The sequence below is a fragment of the Panicum virgatum genome, chromosome 6K, assembly GCF_016808335.1.
Source record: "Panicum virgatum strain AP13 chromosome 6K, P.virgatum_v5, whole genome shotgun sequence".
Taxonomy (NCBI): domain Eukaryota; kingdom Viridiplantae; phylum Streptophyta; class Magnoliopsida; order Poales; family Poaceae; genus Panicum; species Panicum virgatum.
In genome coordinates, this window is record NC_053141.1 from 6,187,309 (window position 1) to 6,204,003 (window position 16,695).

A 16,695-nucleotide genomic window follows, 5' to 3' on the forward strand; every position below is an offset into this window, starting at 1 on the left:
TGAATAACTAATTACTAATGTATGCGGAACTCCTGCATATTCTCTCTGGTAATGCTAATACTCTTTCCTTCATATATAATTTACAGTTTACACCTGCCTGATACCAACGCTTAACTGAGATTCAGGGCCCATCTATTAAGAACATTGTATAACTACTACCTCTAAGTGACCAAATCTCTCTTTCCCTTCCAGAAAAAAAAGGAAATCTTTGGTCGAATCGATGATCTTATGCCAACGTACTCATAAAGAAGTGTTGTTAAGTAGATCCAGTTGACCTAGTCTCTCGAGCAGTATTGCCCTATAATGCTATAGCCACACATCCCACTTGGCATAGCTAACCATTTTATCCGCATGTCTAACTCTGATCGAGATGATTATTGGCGTTTGGTCTAGCTGTTGTCCAACTAGCACCTACAGTGCATAAGAGGGCACAGCAGTTAGCACGTAGCTACTTTATCAAGTGTGTTACTGTTATATTAACTCTCGGTAGAAATAAAAAGTAAAAAAATCTAAATTACTCTATTGAACTATAGCCAAAGTTTGGACAATCCCCTAAATTATTATTTGGTTCATTTTACCCCCAAACTATGCACTTAATTTGGTTCAAATTATCTCCTAATACAATTTATTTTTTTATTTCTCCATGCATAGGTGGAGTCTTAGGCTGAAATTCTACAACATGATAGTACACATCATAACACATCTTAGAGCATCTGCAACAATTCCCAATCTCTCTTCTCCATCCTTGCTTTTTTGGAAAAAAGAAAAAAACACTCTCCAATAGTTCCTGTCTCCTAACAATTGGCAAATTGATCTCCCTTGTGCATAAAAATACGCACCGCTTCTCCCCTCCCGATCACCCCTCCCCCGCACCGTTTTCTGCAGAATTATCCTTGTGAGGCCACAACTTCTCAATTTTGAAGTAAAAATGGGGAACTATTAGAGATAGACTCTTTTTTTTGGCCTCCCTATACCTATTTGGGAGTTGTCAAACAACTAATTTTGGGGAAAAAATATTAAAAACTATTGGAGATGTTCTTAGAAAAATACATCATAATTTTTATCATTATTTTGACAGGTTAGGATATTTAATAATAAATTAATAATTAGAGTTCAAAATTATATAAAAAATAATGATGAAAAAAATCTAAAACAATTTTTTAATATGCATTATGATGTCCACTAATACGCTTCAAAATTTGAAATTAAACTTCAACTTCTTTATGGAGAAATAAAAAGACAAATTATTGTATGGGGTAAAATGGACTAAATTGCATAGTTTAGGGGTAAATTGAAAGTTTAAGGGATTATCCAAACTTTGACTATAGTTCAGGAGAGTAATTTAGACTTGTTTCAAACAAAAATTATATAGTACAAAAAATTGGATAAACTGGCCTGAAGACATTAATTATTTCTTTTGAATAAAAATTGTTTGGAACTCCCTCTTCCTAATTTTCCTTCATAGAATAGTCGAATATGAATTGGACCAAGAAACCTGTAGATTTGGACCAGTTCTTTGTGAGAATTTTGAAACAATGTTCACGATCAGAATAGAAAGTTGACAATATAAATTTGATGTTCATTTTAAGGATGCAAATGCCATTCGGCGGCATCTGGGGATTCTTAATTTCTACTGTTAAAATCACCCTGATAGCTACGGAATAAATGAAAACCATGGGGTTATTCATACGTTAATAAAACGCATGGGAGCTGACGCCACAAGAAACTAGGCAGATGACGCTACCAGATCAACTTGCCGACTTTATACCAAATATAACTATCAACTTCTGTCTATTTATGCACAGTTGTTGACCTCGGGAAACTTGTTGTGGCAGTACACTTAACTATAACCAAAGCAATCAAATACCTAATTAAACATGAATGGGGGACCATAGATTGTCAAATAATCAGCATTTTACCCCAAAAAAGGAAAAAAATATTATCAGCATTTTACCCAAATCAAGGTACTTTTTTTTACCTATGTCCTCTTATGTGCTGCTGCTATTCATTTCTGTTTATGATTTCAGGCTGAAGTGCTGAACCAACCTGGTTGCAGTTTTCTAAGACTGCTGGTAGCATATCCCACACAACTCACCACAAAATATATAACCACAAGTTGACACAGGGCCAGCAAACTGCATCTGCTGAATTTCCAAGAGGAATCCTTAGTTGACATGACCTGCCCCAGAAACAAGTTGCAAACCATAAAACCATGCTTACATGTATGTTGATGTATATTCAGTCAGCACTTAGTGGTGCTGAACAGTTGAAGGAATTGTTTATTAGTTGCTGATTGATTACTAATATTAGTCATACCTTGCCTGGCCTGCCCCTGCCAATTGCAGAAAGGACAAACCCACTTGTCCCCCTCAACACATTTGATTAGTGTATCAAGTATACAGGCCTTTCTTCCCCCTCCTTGCAAGAAGCTCCTCTTGTCTCCCTCTCTCAAGAATCTCTCTCATCAAGCTCATTCCTGTCTCTAGCCATATTCCCCTCTACTCTCTTACTCGTCAAGAGGTCAGATCATATAGCGAGCTAGACAAGACCATCAAGCTCTGTTAGGTCTTCAGCTGCATGCACCCATGCTTCATCATCTGCCCTAGATAAAATTCCCCCTCAGATAGATCCAAAAAAACTTCCCCCAAAACATTTCCCAGATCTTGTTCCATGTACATGGACCTGAGCTTGGGCACAACGGTGGAAGACACTCAAGAAGAAGAACACCAAGAAGAAGAGCAAGAAGACGACTTGTGCCAGCAGCAAGCTCTAGGCCAAGATCTCCAGCATGGCGGCGGCGAGCCAAGCCACGTGATGGAGCGGCGGGAGCACATGTTCGACAAGGTGCTGACCCCGAGCGACGTCGGCAAGCTCAACCGGCTGGTGGTGCCGAAGCAGCACGCGGAGCGGTTCTTCCCGGCGGCCGGCGCCGGGACGCAGCTGTGCTTCGAGGACCGCGGCGGCGTGCCGTGGCGGTTCCGGTACTCCTACTGGGGGAGCAGCCAGAGCTATGTCATGACCAAGGTCCAAGGGGTGGAGCCGCTTCGTCCGCGCCGCGCGGCTCGCCGCGGGGGACACCGTCTCATTCTCCCGCGCCGCCGCCGCCGCCGGCGGCCGATACTTCATCGACTACCGCCACTGCCAGCGCCGCAGCCGCGACATCAGCTTCGGCGATGCTGCCGCTGTGCCGGCGTGGCCCATGGCCGTCGGAGGGGGCCGTCGTCGGAGGGGGTGCAACGATGGTCGCCGTGGACACGACGCCCGTCCCCGCCGGCCATGGCATCGAGGTGGGACCAATGTTTTCAAATCGGCTGGTCGGTCCTGGTCGCCTAGGACCGACCAGGCGATTAATCGCGATTAGTCGACGACCGGGTCGACCTGGTCGAGCCTGATCGTTCCCTAATCGTCCATATGTCTACATGTTCAGTATATACTATATAGTGTATATATAATTATATATATACAATATAGTATACAGCAAGCAATTCTGTAGGTTTTGATGACTTACTTTTGATATTTGCTCTGCAGAACTCCAGCTTCTTGTCCAAAACTCCATATTCTTCTTGCTGAATCCTTGCTGCTGAAACAAAAAAATGAAGTTGTTAGGAGAAAGTGAGAAACCTTCATGCTGCCTTGATAAATATTAAACAAGGAGTACTGCAGTAGAGATTTAGCAAACCATAACAGAGCACTACTGCTAGAGCAGCAATGCAGCATACATAACCAAACAAAGTTCAATAGTTCAGTACAATAATTGAAAACACACAAATAATCGAGTCCTGCCCTGGTCGAGAAATGCCCTGGTCGACCGACTAATCGCGATTAGTGGACGACTAATCGGACGACCAGGTTTCTGGTCGCTCTGGTCGGGTCGGTGGTGCTGGTCGGACTTGGAGAACCGACCTGGGCGATTAATCGCAATTAATCGGACGACTTGAAAACATGGGCTGGGACCCACAGCAGGAGCGAGGAGCTTCAGGCTCTTCGGGTTCAATGTCGAGTGCAGCGGCGACGACGACACATGCGGCATCGGCGTCCGCCGAAGTGGAGTATGTCGACGGTGACAGCTAGCAACGGTGTAGAGAGGGAGATATGGCGATTTGGAAAGCTTACACCATAGGTAGAGCTAGCAAATCCTATCTATCCACAGTGGTTAATCCTTGAATCTTGATTAGTCGTATTTATTTGGTTCAAATTGGGATGATGATTTATTTTAGGTAATTGCATGAGTTAATGGAGATTAGATCCTTGCTCAATCTTGTTCTATGCATTGGTTCCTCGTTCTTGTTCTTGTTTCTTCAACTATGTTCCTGCTGGTGCAGTTGACTATGACCAAGAGGGTAATTGACTATAGTTTGCTAGTTGAGTATCTAGCTAGCTGGGGCTTTGAGATTTATGAAGAAATGATTTTAAGTTCTCAAATTACGATTGAACTATTGGAGTATATCCTAATCACTGATATTCAAGGCCTTGATTATTTCTGCTTTATTTTATGCACATTTAGCTGGCAATTAAGCAACTGTGTACATTGATTGGATGAACTGAGAAGAATGAAATGTTTTTTTCATGGTTTTTAATGCCATATATATAGCATATGTGTTCCATGTGAAACATAGCATAAAGTTAGTCTGCAAGTTGCATTATTAGAAGTACGAGTAGTAAACCTTTCCAACTCGATCATTCCATCGCCTTTGGTTATCCTTGTTTACTCTGGAAATATAACTTGAATTTGCCACCATGCATCTTATTATGAACAGTGAAGTATATTTTGAGAAATGGAATTGGATGGATGAAAATAAACCACAAATCACATCTCAATGATGTTGTAATGTGTCTTCATCCATGATATCTTATAGCTTGAATGAAACAACTAATGATTTTTGTAACTTTGTCGACCAAACAAATACGCTGAGAAGTTCGGTGTTTCTTTTTTCTGCATACGAGCAGCTTTTAAAACATTGCTACTAGTAGGTCACTGAATTATGTGATGACATATACATGAACTGATGCATATATCTTGCATTGATCTAATATATTAAATAAGGTAGTACACAAATCTTTTGTATTTCCTCCCCAGAAAAATTGTCATGCGCTTCATGAAAAGACATCATGTAGACCTATAGATGTATGTTCTAAAATATCTCAGAATACATTTGTTAATTAGAAATCATCAAGGTATATATACATGGTGCACATACAGGGCCTTGTAGCTCTAGAGACTGCAATAATGTGACTATACACGTATTAATCTGGAGTACTGTGTGTTCTATGTTCTCATCTTTTTGTTCTAGTTTATTAGTCACCAATTGCATCTTATTTATCTATACAAACACGAAGTGCACATCAAGTCGGCATGTGTGTATATACAAATTGCATAGGACTTGAGCTTGTATATGCTGTTAACTCTCTTTTAAAATTTGTTTAAGGCATGTAATATCCTAATTTTGCTATGATTTGACCTCATCTAAGTTGCTCACATTAGAGAATCCAATAAGTTGGGGAAAAGATGATGCTGAATGTTATTGTGGATTTGTGGAGGGTTTTGGACTCCATAATGATTATTTGAGTGGAAAAGGGTTATAGATAGCGAGGCGGGATTATTTTAGGCAAAGTATGCATTTTGGCCCGTCAACTTTATTTTATATGTGGATTGATTTTCTAATCACGGATGACAAAATAAAGTTGATTCACGAAGAAACCATCTTGACAGGAGAACTGAAATTCTGAAACTACCAAGATGTAATGTGAACGCACACCATCCCATATGACCAATTCAGATGCATCACTCTGGCTGGCTTGTACTTTGGCAACACGTTTGCAGTACGTGTCAAAAAAAACACGTTTGAAGTACTGTTCAGGGACTAGGCCGGACACAACACGACCTGGCACGATTAAACAAACTAATCCTTGTTTCCGAAAGAGAATTAAACAATCTAACACATGGCTACAAGTTGCAGATTAGTAAAACTGTAAGTCTGTTCAAGTGGATAGGATCATCCTTGCTTTATGCTATCACATGCTCCTTCCAACCAAAACTTAAACAATCAACCTTTTGTACTTAATAATGGTTGCTCTCAAAGAACATACATAAATTTGAATAGTACTTTTCAACTTGCTTCTGGAAATAGGTTTTCATGCATGCATTTATGCATACAAGTGCTTGTTTCAGTACACTTCATCTCCGCGTGTGGTGGCATAACCTTGTCAATTTTTGGATCGTTCATACATTTCACTCACATTTATTTCAAGTACATGCATATAACAATATGGATACTCCATGTGCTTCTAGAAAAAAAATCATTGTGGATTGCAAACCTAAATTTGTTGTGCATGATCATAATCGATTCAGGACAAGATAACAGGAACGAAGTGTGCATTGTAAATAAACCTAAATTGGTTGTGCATGATCATCTCCAAAGAACCTCACTACTGGGCATTCCACATGAATTAATATTTCATTTATGTAGCACGCATGTAAAAACCATTCCACAGATTTCAGCCATATTTGTTTGCCATCATTGCCAAAATTAATTAAAGTGATGATCTAAAGGCATTCCTTTTATTTTTGATAAAAAATACTAGAGTGATCAAAATTACTATCTTATACTGGAATTTTTATCCTGTTCCCAAAGAGGCATTTTGATTGTTCTGTTCGCCTTTTATTAGTTCAGCAAGGAATTTATTATTGTATTAATCATTCAATTGGATACACCTTAAACTTAATCAACAGCTTGTTTCCAGTCTATCAATAAAAAAGGATTTCTCCTATTAACAATGCCTTACTAGATCCATACACTAAATACTCCATTAAAAAATCAACTGTAAGGTCAAACTGAATCAAATTATCTAATGGGGGCAGTGATTGAAACTTTGCTTTGTGAGGTTTGACTTTTTCATGTAATTATCAATTATCATAGCATTTATAAACCTTCTGCTCCTTTCGATTCTTTGGGAAAGCCTTTAGGAGTACACTTCGACCATCAATTACTCATACAATTAAAATAATTATCAACTGTACAACATAAATACAAATTAAAATATATGCGAAATGTGAATCTATCGATATAACTTTCATATACTAATCATGCATATAAATTGACTAACTGTTGGTCAGAATTTATGAAGTTTGTTTTTTTTATAATACTAATTTGCCTTGTACTTTGAAATATGAACGTCGGGGGAGTATTCTGTTTAGAAAGAGACTAGTTGCTAGCTTAGGAGCAGGTACCTAGAACCGACTTCTAAATCGCTAAATCTAGCTAACTTGCTGCGTATATGAATCCTAGTATAGCACCAGAGTCAACAAACTGCATATGTTCTCAATGACAATAATCATTTGCACTTAGCAGCATAGACCATTAGCATACTGATCCAAGTTAGGAATTATAAGCACTGTTCGCCCTAGTTTTCCGTAGACTGAAGCAGCACCGTTTAGCAAAGCAGTGTCAATTCATCCTAGTTATACACCAATAGGCCTTGAATGCCTAGGGATTCATGGTTGCTCATATATGTACAGTAGCTATATATGCATCTGGCTGGCAGATCCCTTCAGGTTGAGCCGATTTCTTCCTTCAGCACATGCTCCCAATCTGAAGATCCAAACTCACAACTTTCACACAAAATGCCATCGCTTCCAGAGATATGTGAGAGTGATGGCATTCCATCTGAAGTGCTTGCGTCCAATCCTCTGTGAGCCCTACTTGGTGCTACTAGTAGACCAGAATGAGCATGGGGGTGCACGCCAGTTTCTTCCAAGCCTGACAGGAAATATTCATCCTCAATATTATTTGGCACGGTTATGTGACCTTTTGACCTTGATAGAACACTGCTGTGTCCTGACTGAATGCGGTCGGCAGCATAAAGGTTATGACTCTTCCTCCAGGGGTGATCCTCGAGCATCAGTGGGCTAGTTATGGCAGATCCATAGGAACTACTTGGATCTCTACCCGTATCAATTAGATGGGAAGGAGGGATTCTTGGACCATCACATGTATGAGCCCTGCTAGATTCTAGGTCAATTTCCAAACGAGTTTGTTTCAATTGATACTTCAACGCACAATTTGCACGTTCTGCGTCGATCCACAATTTTTTATAGATAAGAGCCTGTGAGTGATCCTCCTCGCATGAGAGCTCCTTTGGAAAATTGTTGAGTGAAGGCTGTTCAATAAAATAGGTTGTTAGAAAGCGTAAAGCAATAATTTTACTGGATTTGCATGTGAGTTCAGGGGTCAAATCCTGATAAGTCTGATCGTAATGTTATAAAAGAAATAGGAAAAAAGATCATAAGATATTTTCAAAGAGAATGCTAACAGCAAGTTGTTTTACATGATCATTCTAAAAGTTGCCAAACAGCTTTCACCACATATCTTGTAATTTCCACTTACTGAGAGACAAAATATATCAAGAAACTCTGCATGTTCATAAACAAGAAAGCTGTCTTACAATGTGTAGAAAAGGTTACCTGGTACCCAGTCACGCACTTTTTCCTTAACTCACCAAGCAACCGACTAGAATCAGCAATATTAGAGATAATTATGCCTTTTCCATCATCAGCAGTGCAACTACCATTGTAGTTTCCTGTGACAGATTTTGAAACTGCATTCTGAGAGTAGCAAGCCTTTAGTCCTCCAGCCTTGTCAGAAACACCCTTAACAGGAACCTAGGAAGATCCAAAACAAAAGGGCTTATTGCATCACTGAATCAAATCGTGCAATTAGAGTACAGGTCTTTCCAGTTTCAAAATGCTTATGACAAGTGGCAGCACCGAGAATATTTAAGGATTTATCCAGCTCAAGAGGAACAAAATTTCACAGAACCAGAAATCAGTAGTTCACAAATAATACACAGAATTACACAAATAGGGTTAATGAAATATTCACAGTTATTCCTTATAAGAGGGCATTGGTAAATAACATTTAGCACCAGAAGGCAAATATGGTTCATATTAAAGAAAAAATAAGAATAAACCAGAATAGTTTAGCTTAACCCTGCCCTCTCATTTCAAAATAAACAAGCTGGAGAAACAGGACAGGAAAACTGAAGGGTGCACATTGTGCACATGGTCGACAGAATGTATTTCCAATTGACAGAATCCTGAACTGACAAGACTTTGACAAAAATAGCAAAAAGGGGTGCACCTTTCTTGCTTTAAAAAGACAACTCTGAAGATTCTCAATTACTGATTGGAGGAGGCTGTAGTCATGCTCCTCTAGCTCAACTTCATCAGAATAATTATTACATAACAGCTCCGACATACTCTTGATCGCCCTCAGGATTCTTGATATGTTCGTTCCAGATGAAAAGGAACCTGTAACAGTGTCAAATACATGCAGAAGCCAAAGAAGGAATTAATGCGATATACGGCGCACCAGGTGAAATCATATAGAACATTTTGATTGAGTTGTTAGACAGACCATTGCTGGTATTTGATTTCCTAACTGACAAGGGAATAAAGTCAGGAGCAGCAGAGTTTAGGCCAGATCGTTTTATGTCATCATCTATCACTTCTAAACAGTGTTTCTCTGCATTGCATTTTGCTGCACCATGTTTCACAGACTCGAGCTCCTTCCCATGGGAATCTTGTGTCAGGTTTGTACCAATGTCTCCAGGTTTTCTGGACAGATCCAATTCAGCATGCGATTGTAAATGGTTTTGCTTATTCTTGCTAGCGACCAAATGCGAAAGTTTAGTTGGAGCCTCACAAGCAGTGCTAAAGCCTTGTTCCTGGCCTGCATCAAAAGCCACTGATTCTTGTTTCACAGATTGGGCAACTAATGTTTGCTCAACGTCAAAAGGAGAGGGACGAGAAGCCGTCCCTCGCCAGCATGGTGAATCGACAGAACACTCTGATGGATCAGGATTGACGTCATCAGCCGCTGTAACACATGGGCTAGCACACGCAGATGGTCCCTGAGGCTTCACACTGAATTCAGGATTTAGCTCTTTCGAGAAAATCATGGTGCCTTGTGAAGTGCCATTTCCAATAGTAGGGTTACTGAATTCTATGTTTCCACGGAAGGAGACAACTTTCCTAGTCTCTTTATTAGATTCATCATTTTGCCTCATAGCCAATTCGCTAGAACCAAAACTGGTGTTGTCAGTTTCTGAAGTTTTGTTCAGAGGGCTTCTGATCGTCACCGTTACCCTCCCTGAGGTCATGGGAATTCGGCGCTGATTGAAATTGGAAGCTATGGTAACCGATGACTCTGAAACTACCGCATCTGAGGAACTTGGAGATGGATAGACACCAGCAGGACTTCCACGTGAGGAGCTTGGCTGACTTTGGCGCATTCCATGTGCATTGCTTGGATAAACAGCGTCGCTCGGCTTCGTCCCAAAGTGGGTTGCCAACGACGCCGAGTATGCATTGCTGACCTCTCCATTCAATGCAAAGTTATCATCAATCAACCTCGAAGCAACACCTACAAATCCACAAGACACAATTAATACCATCAATGCATAAGAAAAATAAATGGGAACACATGTATTAAGCTAGGCAGTACTACATCATCTACATTACTTTGATGCCGACTCAGTTCAAGCCAAGCAAGGATAAACTATTGAAAGGGGGAAGTTAAAGAACAGAACAACGAATATAATTTCTCTGATAATGAGTGCTACGTGCCAGATAGTGCTGCTTCAACCTTGGGCCAACCACTGCGAACCTTAGTAAAGCGCAAGAACCACAAGGTCAAAATCTTTCGCTACGCCACCGCACCAAATCGACATGTCAGAACAACAAAGTAATCGGGTAGCGCGAGAGGACGTGAGCAAGAGCAAGTAGCCTAGGAAAAAAAAATGCCATCCAAGAGGCATAGATAGCTCCGTGGGCGCCAGCGACGAGTGGTTGGGGACGGGAGAGGAGGAAAGAAAGTTACCGTCCTGGAGGCGCCCAGGAGGGGCGCGGCCCTGGCGCGCGAGGAGGGTGTAGGGGGCGGCGTTCGGGGAGAGCGTGGACGACGCGCCGCTGGGAATGGCGCCGCCGGCGCCGGCGCCAGCGAAGGAGGAGGAGGGCATCGCCGGCTAGGCCGGTGGGTTCGGTCGGTCTCAAGGCAGGGTGGGATGGGGTGGTGGAGAGTAGCGAGGGGCGGGATGGTAATTTCGGGGAAGTGGAGGGGCGTGGGTGTTGGACTTTCCGCCTCTTCGCGTTCCGGAGCGGAGGCTTCGTCGAGAAGGAAGGATAAAATTCGCAGGGAATAATCAAATCAATAACAAGTTTAAATTATATCATCGAGCTATGGTGAGCCTGTAATTGCAAATTGTAGAAAAGGATTAGAGGATGTCCCCAAAGAGAGACTATTGTCGGAAAGGATTAGGGATTCTAAAGAAAAATTCCATGGGCTTTGTTGGTTTTTATTCTCGTTTTTAAAAATGTATACCTCAGCAACGCACCCGTACATATCGCAGTCCCTGTGAAATTTGCAACGTAATTCTTGTACAGTCCAATGAAAATTCAAGCAAGACCTCCATTTTAGATGTTTTGATTTAGAAAAAAAAATTGGGAAGCAAATAAACTAAGCTTTGTAGCAGTTTTGTGATTTAGAAAATGCCAACCACAAAATCCTCTGTCACATCGAAACCATAGATTCGGTGGAGAAATGAAAAGGCTGCTTTGTTTTGGGTTAGGATTTAGAGTGAAGATTTCCGATTACCATCCGTCACAACACATCTTTATTTACTTGTCATTCCAACTTTTCGACCATCGATTTACTTTGCGTTCTACTTATTGTTCATTTATTATAGCACAGAACCAGAAACAATTAACAAACCCGATCCACAAAACCTCTATTACATTTTGCATGGAACTTCAGCTGCCACCTTATGCGCAAAGCATCAGCAGAATTCATAACAAACCTACACAGATAATAGCATTTCTTCACCACGAATACAAATTCATCTGACCCCGTCTCATCAGGTACCAACATAGCAACACAGAAACCACGACCAGCAAGACACCATCATCAGGAACTGAAACTTTTGCACGGACTATCTACATTAACAAGACATTACCAAGGTTCATCAGACATTCAGCGCCCTATCTAACAGGGTCTTGCTACATTACATCAGGAAATAAAGCCAGCAGCCGAGGGCATGGCTTGCAACTACACAACAGCTACCACAAATTCACCAGAATCTGCGGCAACAGCTGGAAAAAAAAACAAACAAGGACGTACTACTACTATAGTACTATGCCTCTAATAATGGTTCTTTTTTTTTTCTTTTTCTTCCTCCTAACGTGCTACCTCTTTTTTTGGATTTTCAGCTTACTCTGCTTGCCAAGAGAACAGACACAGGATGTACTACGGCCCTATAAACCCATGCCGTTAAGACAAAGTTATGTACACATGACAACACACCACCAGGTCAATACTGGGAACCTGAGTGCGCAGAACATGACTACCCTACACTGCACCGGGATTATCTTTCATATCCATCCATACACCCGGACACAGAGAAGCAACAGCAGGGGCACCGAAAGAACCAGCCCGACCATGTAAGGTTGGAAGCCCCCCTTCTGAGCTGGTGCTCTCACGTGGGGCTCAAGACCATCCTCCTGCTTGATAGCATCCTTCCCGCTCTTCTCAGAAGCTTTCCGCAGCCTTGGAACTGATTTGGCTTCTGGAATAGCTGTTTCAGCAACTGCAGTTCAGCAACATATGGAATCAGCTTAACAAAGCAGAAGTTAGTGATCACAAAGCTACACAACATACACAAGTTCCAAAGCTGTATTATTACCAATTTCAGGCATGTTCTTGTGTTCACTATCACCGCAATTGTCCAATATACCATCAACAGTTTCAGCAAAGTTTGTACTTGCATCTTCTACAATCTGGACAAAAAATCGAAAGAGAAGTTAGACGATATCATTTGCTAAAACAGGTGAGCCGGGATCAAAAGAGTTCATTACAAAACACTGCACAACAGATGCTACACATTCAATAAATTACACATTCAGTAAAATTATCTATTGAATATCCTGGGGTTAGCTCATTAATGACAGAAAAAAACAAATGTTCTTTTAGGTCCCGTTCGGATCCAAGTGCTAATGGGTGAAAGTGCTAAACTATAGCACTAATGTATCCAAACAGGAGTGCTAATAGGATGGGCTAAAGTTTAACCAAGACACAAAAACTACAGCAAATATACGAGTGCTAATAGGTGTTAAAGTTTAGCACTCAACTTTAGCCCCTACGAACAGACCCTTATTTCAGAGTAACAAGGTCCCTCACCTCAGATTTCTCTGCTTTGTGGTGACTTTCTGTTTCATTGATGATGCAACTTGAAGTATCATCAGTACTCGGACATGGTCCTGTCTTGAGGTGTGACTGCAGCCGCAGCCTTCGCACTGCAGTCCCTTGTTGGGTCAATGAACTCTCTGAACTTGAACTTGGAGCAGGCCGGCTTCTAATAACAATCCCTGTTGACTCAGCTTCATCTCCATCAGAAACCACATCCTTATCTGCAGCTTCATTCACATAGTTCGGAGTCACAATGCACGATACTTCATCTACAATGCACGATACTTCATCTTCACTCTCATCTCTAGTTATGCTCTCGCCACTCTCCAAATCAGTAGGCAACAGTAGCCGGAGCCTTCTTGTTGCAGTGCCCTGGTTAGTGAACACGGAGTTTGGCTGCACAGAGGGCTGTGACTGCCGGGGCATAAGAGAAATCCCAGTTCCAGCCCTCCTTGCACTTGAATCCTCCATGTTATTGAACAGTTCATGCAAGGAATCAGCAGCAGAGTCCACCGAAAGTACATCCTGGTCATTTATGTCATAATGAAGCAATGGTGTATTCTCATATTGAGAATTCAGAGGGTTTGGCTCATCTAGCACGAAATCTAGATTTGCCCACCAGCATTCTTCACCCTGCAAAGATAGCAAAAGATAAGGATGCCAGCATTTACCAAGCCCTAAACATCAGGTGCCAAGCTCAGTAAGAATAGAAAACCATTACCTGTGCAACCCCGTGGTTATCAAATTCCATAGGAATGTCCGAGTCATACTGAACTTTTGATGTTGTTGATGAATGTTCATCAGGATCAACAAGTGCTTGGTTCAAGAAAGCATCGAGGGCATCGGGAGGATTCATGTTGCCATCAAAATCAAAAGCTCCTTGCTGGAAATCAGAGAAGAATGCATTTCCATGCGGTAGATTGGGGGCAATATCAGGCACAAAATTGTTAAAACCACCATTCCCATTCTGTGGATGAACGAACTGAGCTGAAGCACCAGCAGAAGGATCAACCTGCTCGCAATTATAAATATGACAAAAGTCCTTAGAAGAAATTCAGTGCCTAGGATTGTAACAGGATGGATATTATGCAGCAAAATGCCGAATGCTAATAGAGTAATAGGCTTTTACTGTTTTGTGCTCACCTCAGGTACATTAGCATGTCCAATAATAGGCATACGGGAAACATCCGCTGTAGTAGCCACCAAGTTATCATTTCTGTCCGCCAGCCACCTCGTCATCGGCATGGCATGGGTTTCCACAGATTTTGGCAGCTCGATCGGACTTTCATGCAGACCAGACTCTGGAGATTCCCTGTTTAATGGTGTGTTTGCTTCCTCATTCACCTCTATGTTGTCAGGTGACGAGCGAGAAGGAGTAGGCGAGTAGCCACTCCTATCCACTTCATCTGGGCTAGGGCGCTCAGGTTTCTCCTCCTGCTTCCGGAAGAGGCGATAAAGAACGTAACCACCCTGAAAGCAGTAGATACATAACTGTCAGGTAATGAAATAACAATTGAACATCAGACACAAAGCACCAATTTCCTACAAACTCAAGCTGTAACTGCAACAAATGTTAGAGCTATCTTTACCAGCTGAAATCAAAGTATCTTTGAGGGACGTGTTCTAAGAATTCTCAGTTATATTTCTCATACTCAAAATAAACTATGAAGATTTCCACCACGGAGCTTAACAACCATTAGCAAAACAGAGAAGAGAAGCAACCAGACGGTAGAGATTTACCTGCTCGCCAGACTCGAACCCCGGCTCGGTGGTGCGGTACTCATGCATGATCCACCCTGTCCGCTCACCCTTGGGTGCGCGTCCGCGGTGGAACACAAGGGTCTTCTTCATGCCAATGATGTGCTGCTTGCGCTTGTCACCCTTGGACTTGATGATCCTGTCCTTGCCTGTGGCCTTCCAGTATCCAGCTTCGGTGGCCCTATTCGACCTGCTCCCGTTGGGGTACTTGCGGTCCTTGGGCGCGAAGAAGAACCACTCGGGATCATCCGACCGGATCAGCGATTTATCTGCACATACACAATCACGTCAGCAGTGTTCCGGATCACGCAACGGGAATCATCATCTTTCGCGGGCGAGTTTGTTTTACACGCGGGTAAACAAAGTGAATCATCGCCGTCGTCAAGGATTTTGTTCAGCTGGCATCGCACCAAATCAAATCGCATCTCGGAAAAGGGGAGGCGCGGGGATTAAAGTAAAGGATTCAGCGGAGTTCGAGGGAATCGCATCGGGCCAGCAAAGCAAAGCGCCGACAGAGAATTGCGCCTCAGGAAACTACTAGCGCAAGCAGAGGCAACCCCGAAACCAGGCAGAGTAAGCTGCAGCTGGCAATCTGCTCTGCTTTTCAGCAGATGAGCATCCGAACCCTGCAGCAGGAAGGTTCGCGGGGTAGGTCGCGACGGAAACCCGGAGAAGAAAGGGGGAATCGCGAGAACGGGGAACGGATTTGACCGAAATGGCACGATTCCAATCCGGCGAGGAAAAAATCCAGGAAATGGGGGAGTCCGACAACATCTGACAAAATCCCCCCAAATTGGGCACCAACTGGAAAACAACCTGATCAGAAACTGCACAAAAATAGGAGGAGTTCCGAAATACTGACTACCCGAAGAAGTCTTCAAAAATCTGCGCATAGCTCTCACCGTCTAAGACGAACAACCGAGACAAAATCGAAAGCGGAAACAAGGGGGGCGGGCGATCGGAGCGGTGATGGGAGGAGGCACGAGCCTCGGCGGAAGCAGCATCCGTACCTGGGAGGTCCCACGGCTCGCACTTGCAGACGTCGATCTCGGGGATGACCTCGACCTCGGAATTGATCTGGCCGGTGATCTTGCCCTTGAGGTAGTGGCGGACGAGCTCCTCGTCGGTGGGGTGGAAGCGGAAGCCCAGCGGCAGCGCCTTGAGCTCCATCACCGTCATCCTCGTCGAGATCCAGGCGGGGGGAGGGATATGCTTAGCGGCGAAGGAAGCGTGGGGGGAGGAGGAGGATGGGAAGGGAGGGAGGGGGAGCGGGGTTGGGCTAGGGTTTGGGCCGGGTGGATTTGGCGTGGGGATTTTAGGGGAGGAGGAGGGGAGGGGCGGCGGGGGAGGGAGGAGACGTGGTTGCGAAGAAAGCGAGTGGCTGGCCGCTCTGCTTTACCGCGCCGCGGAATTCCTCTGCATATACTAGCGCGCGGCCGCGTACGAGTAGGCGCGTGCCGGATGGGCCCCCCGCCCAGCCGCCGTATTACGACTCTGCCACTGGCGCTGGCAGGTGGGCCCAGCCACGCCCCCTTCTCTCTGCCTTTTGGCTTCCGGGCGGCGGAGAGGGTCCTTCTCATCTGTTTTCCTTTTTCTTCCTTTGATTTGATTTTGACGAGAATTCCTTTATCTTCTCTTCAAATTTGTCCGTTTTGGAGGGATTCCAAGTGCTCCGCTCGGCGATGTTTTGTTCAGCGCT

At 43.1% G+C, this 16,695-nt stretch overlaps 2 protein-coding genes and 1 pseudogene across 2 annotated transcripts; 1 reads left to right on the forward strand and 2 right to left on the reverse strand.

Annotated features, from left to right (window-relative positions):
* Positions 1–2,476: 2,476 nt before the first annotated feature.
* LOC120711452 lies at positions 2,477–3,492 on the forward strand (annotated as a pseudogene).
* Positions 3,493–7,299: 3,807 nt separating this feature from the next.
* LOC120711453 lies at positions 7,300–11,076 on the reverse strand. Its single transcript, XM_039996986.1, has 5 exons — positions 10,878–11,076; positions 9,414–10,421; positions 9,138–9,307; positions 8,462–8,659; positions 7,300–8,157 (listed from the first exon to the last, which is right to left on the reverse strand). The coding sequence occupies exons 1-5, from the start codon at positions 11,014–11,016 to the stop codon at positions 7,549–7,551; spliced, it is 2,124 nt and encodes a 707-aa protein (XP_039852920.1). The 5' UTR covers positions 11,017–11,076; the 3' UTR covers positions 7,300–7,548.
* Positions 11,077–11,960: 884 nt separating this feature from the next.
* On the reverse strand, positions 11,961–16,387 carry LOC120711454 (protein NTM1-like 9). The gene is made up of 7 exons (XM_039996987.1): positions 16,007–16,387; positions 14,979–15,265; positions 14,382–14,708; positions 13,960–14,250; positions 13,230–13,871; positions 12,736–12,829; positions 11,961–12,639 (listed from the first exon to the last, which is right to left on the reverse strand). The coding sequence occupies exons 1-7, from the start codon at positions 16,173–16,175 to the stop codon at positions 12,425–12,427; spliced, it is 2,025 nt and encodes a 674-aa protein (XP_039852921.1). The 5' UTR covers positions 16,176–16,387; the 3' UTR covers positions 11,961–12,424.
* Positions 16,388–16,695: the final 308 nt, after the last annotated feature.

Coding starts and splice junctions, on each gene's coding strand:
- LOC120711454 (XM_039996987.1), bottom strand. CDS start 16,175: ATGACGGTGATGGAGCTCAAGGCGCTGCCGCTGGGCTTCCGCTTCCAC. Junction 14,709..14,978: donor GGTTCGAGTCTGGCGAGCAG/GTAAATCTCTAC, acceptor TACTGCTTTCAG/GGTGGTTACGTTCTTTATCG. Junction 14,251..14,381: donor GACATGCTAATGTACCTGAG/GTGAGCACAAAA, acceptor AATTGCGAGCAG/GTTGATCCTTCTGCTGGTGC.
- LOC120711453 (XM_039996986.1), bottom strand. CDS start 11,016: ATGCCCTCCTCCTCCTTCGCTGGCGCCGGCGCCGGCGGCGCCATTCCC. Junction 10,422..10,877: donor TCCTGGGCGCCTCCAGGACG/GTAACTTTCTTT, acceptor GTGGATTTGTAG/GTGTTGCTTCGAGGTTGATT. Junction 8,660..9,137: donor GTCTTTTTAAAGCAAGAAAG/GTGCACCCCTTT, acceptor GGATCTTCCTAG/GTTCCTGTTAAGGGTGTTTC.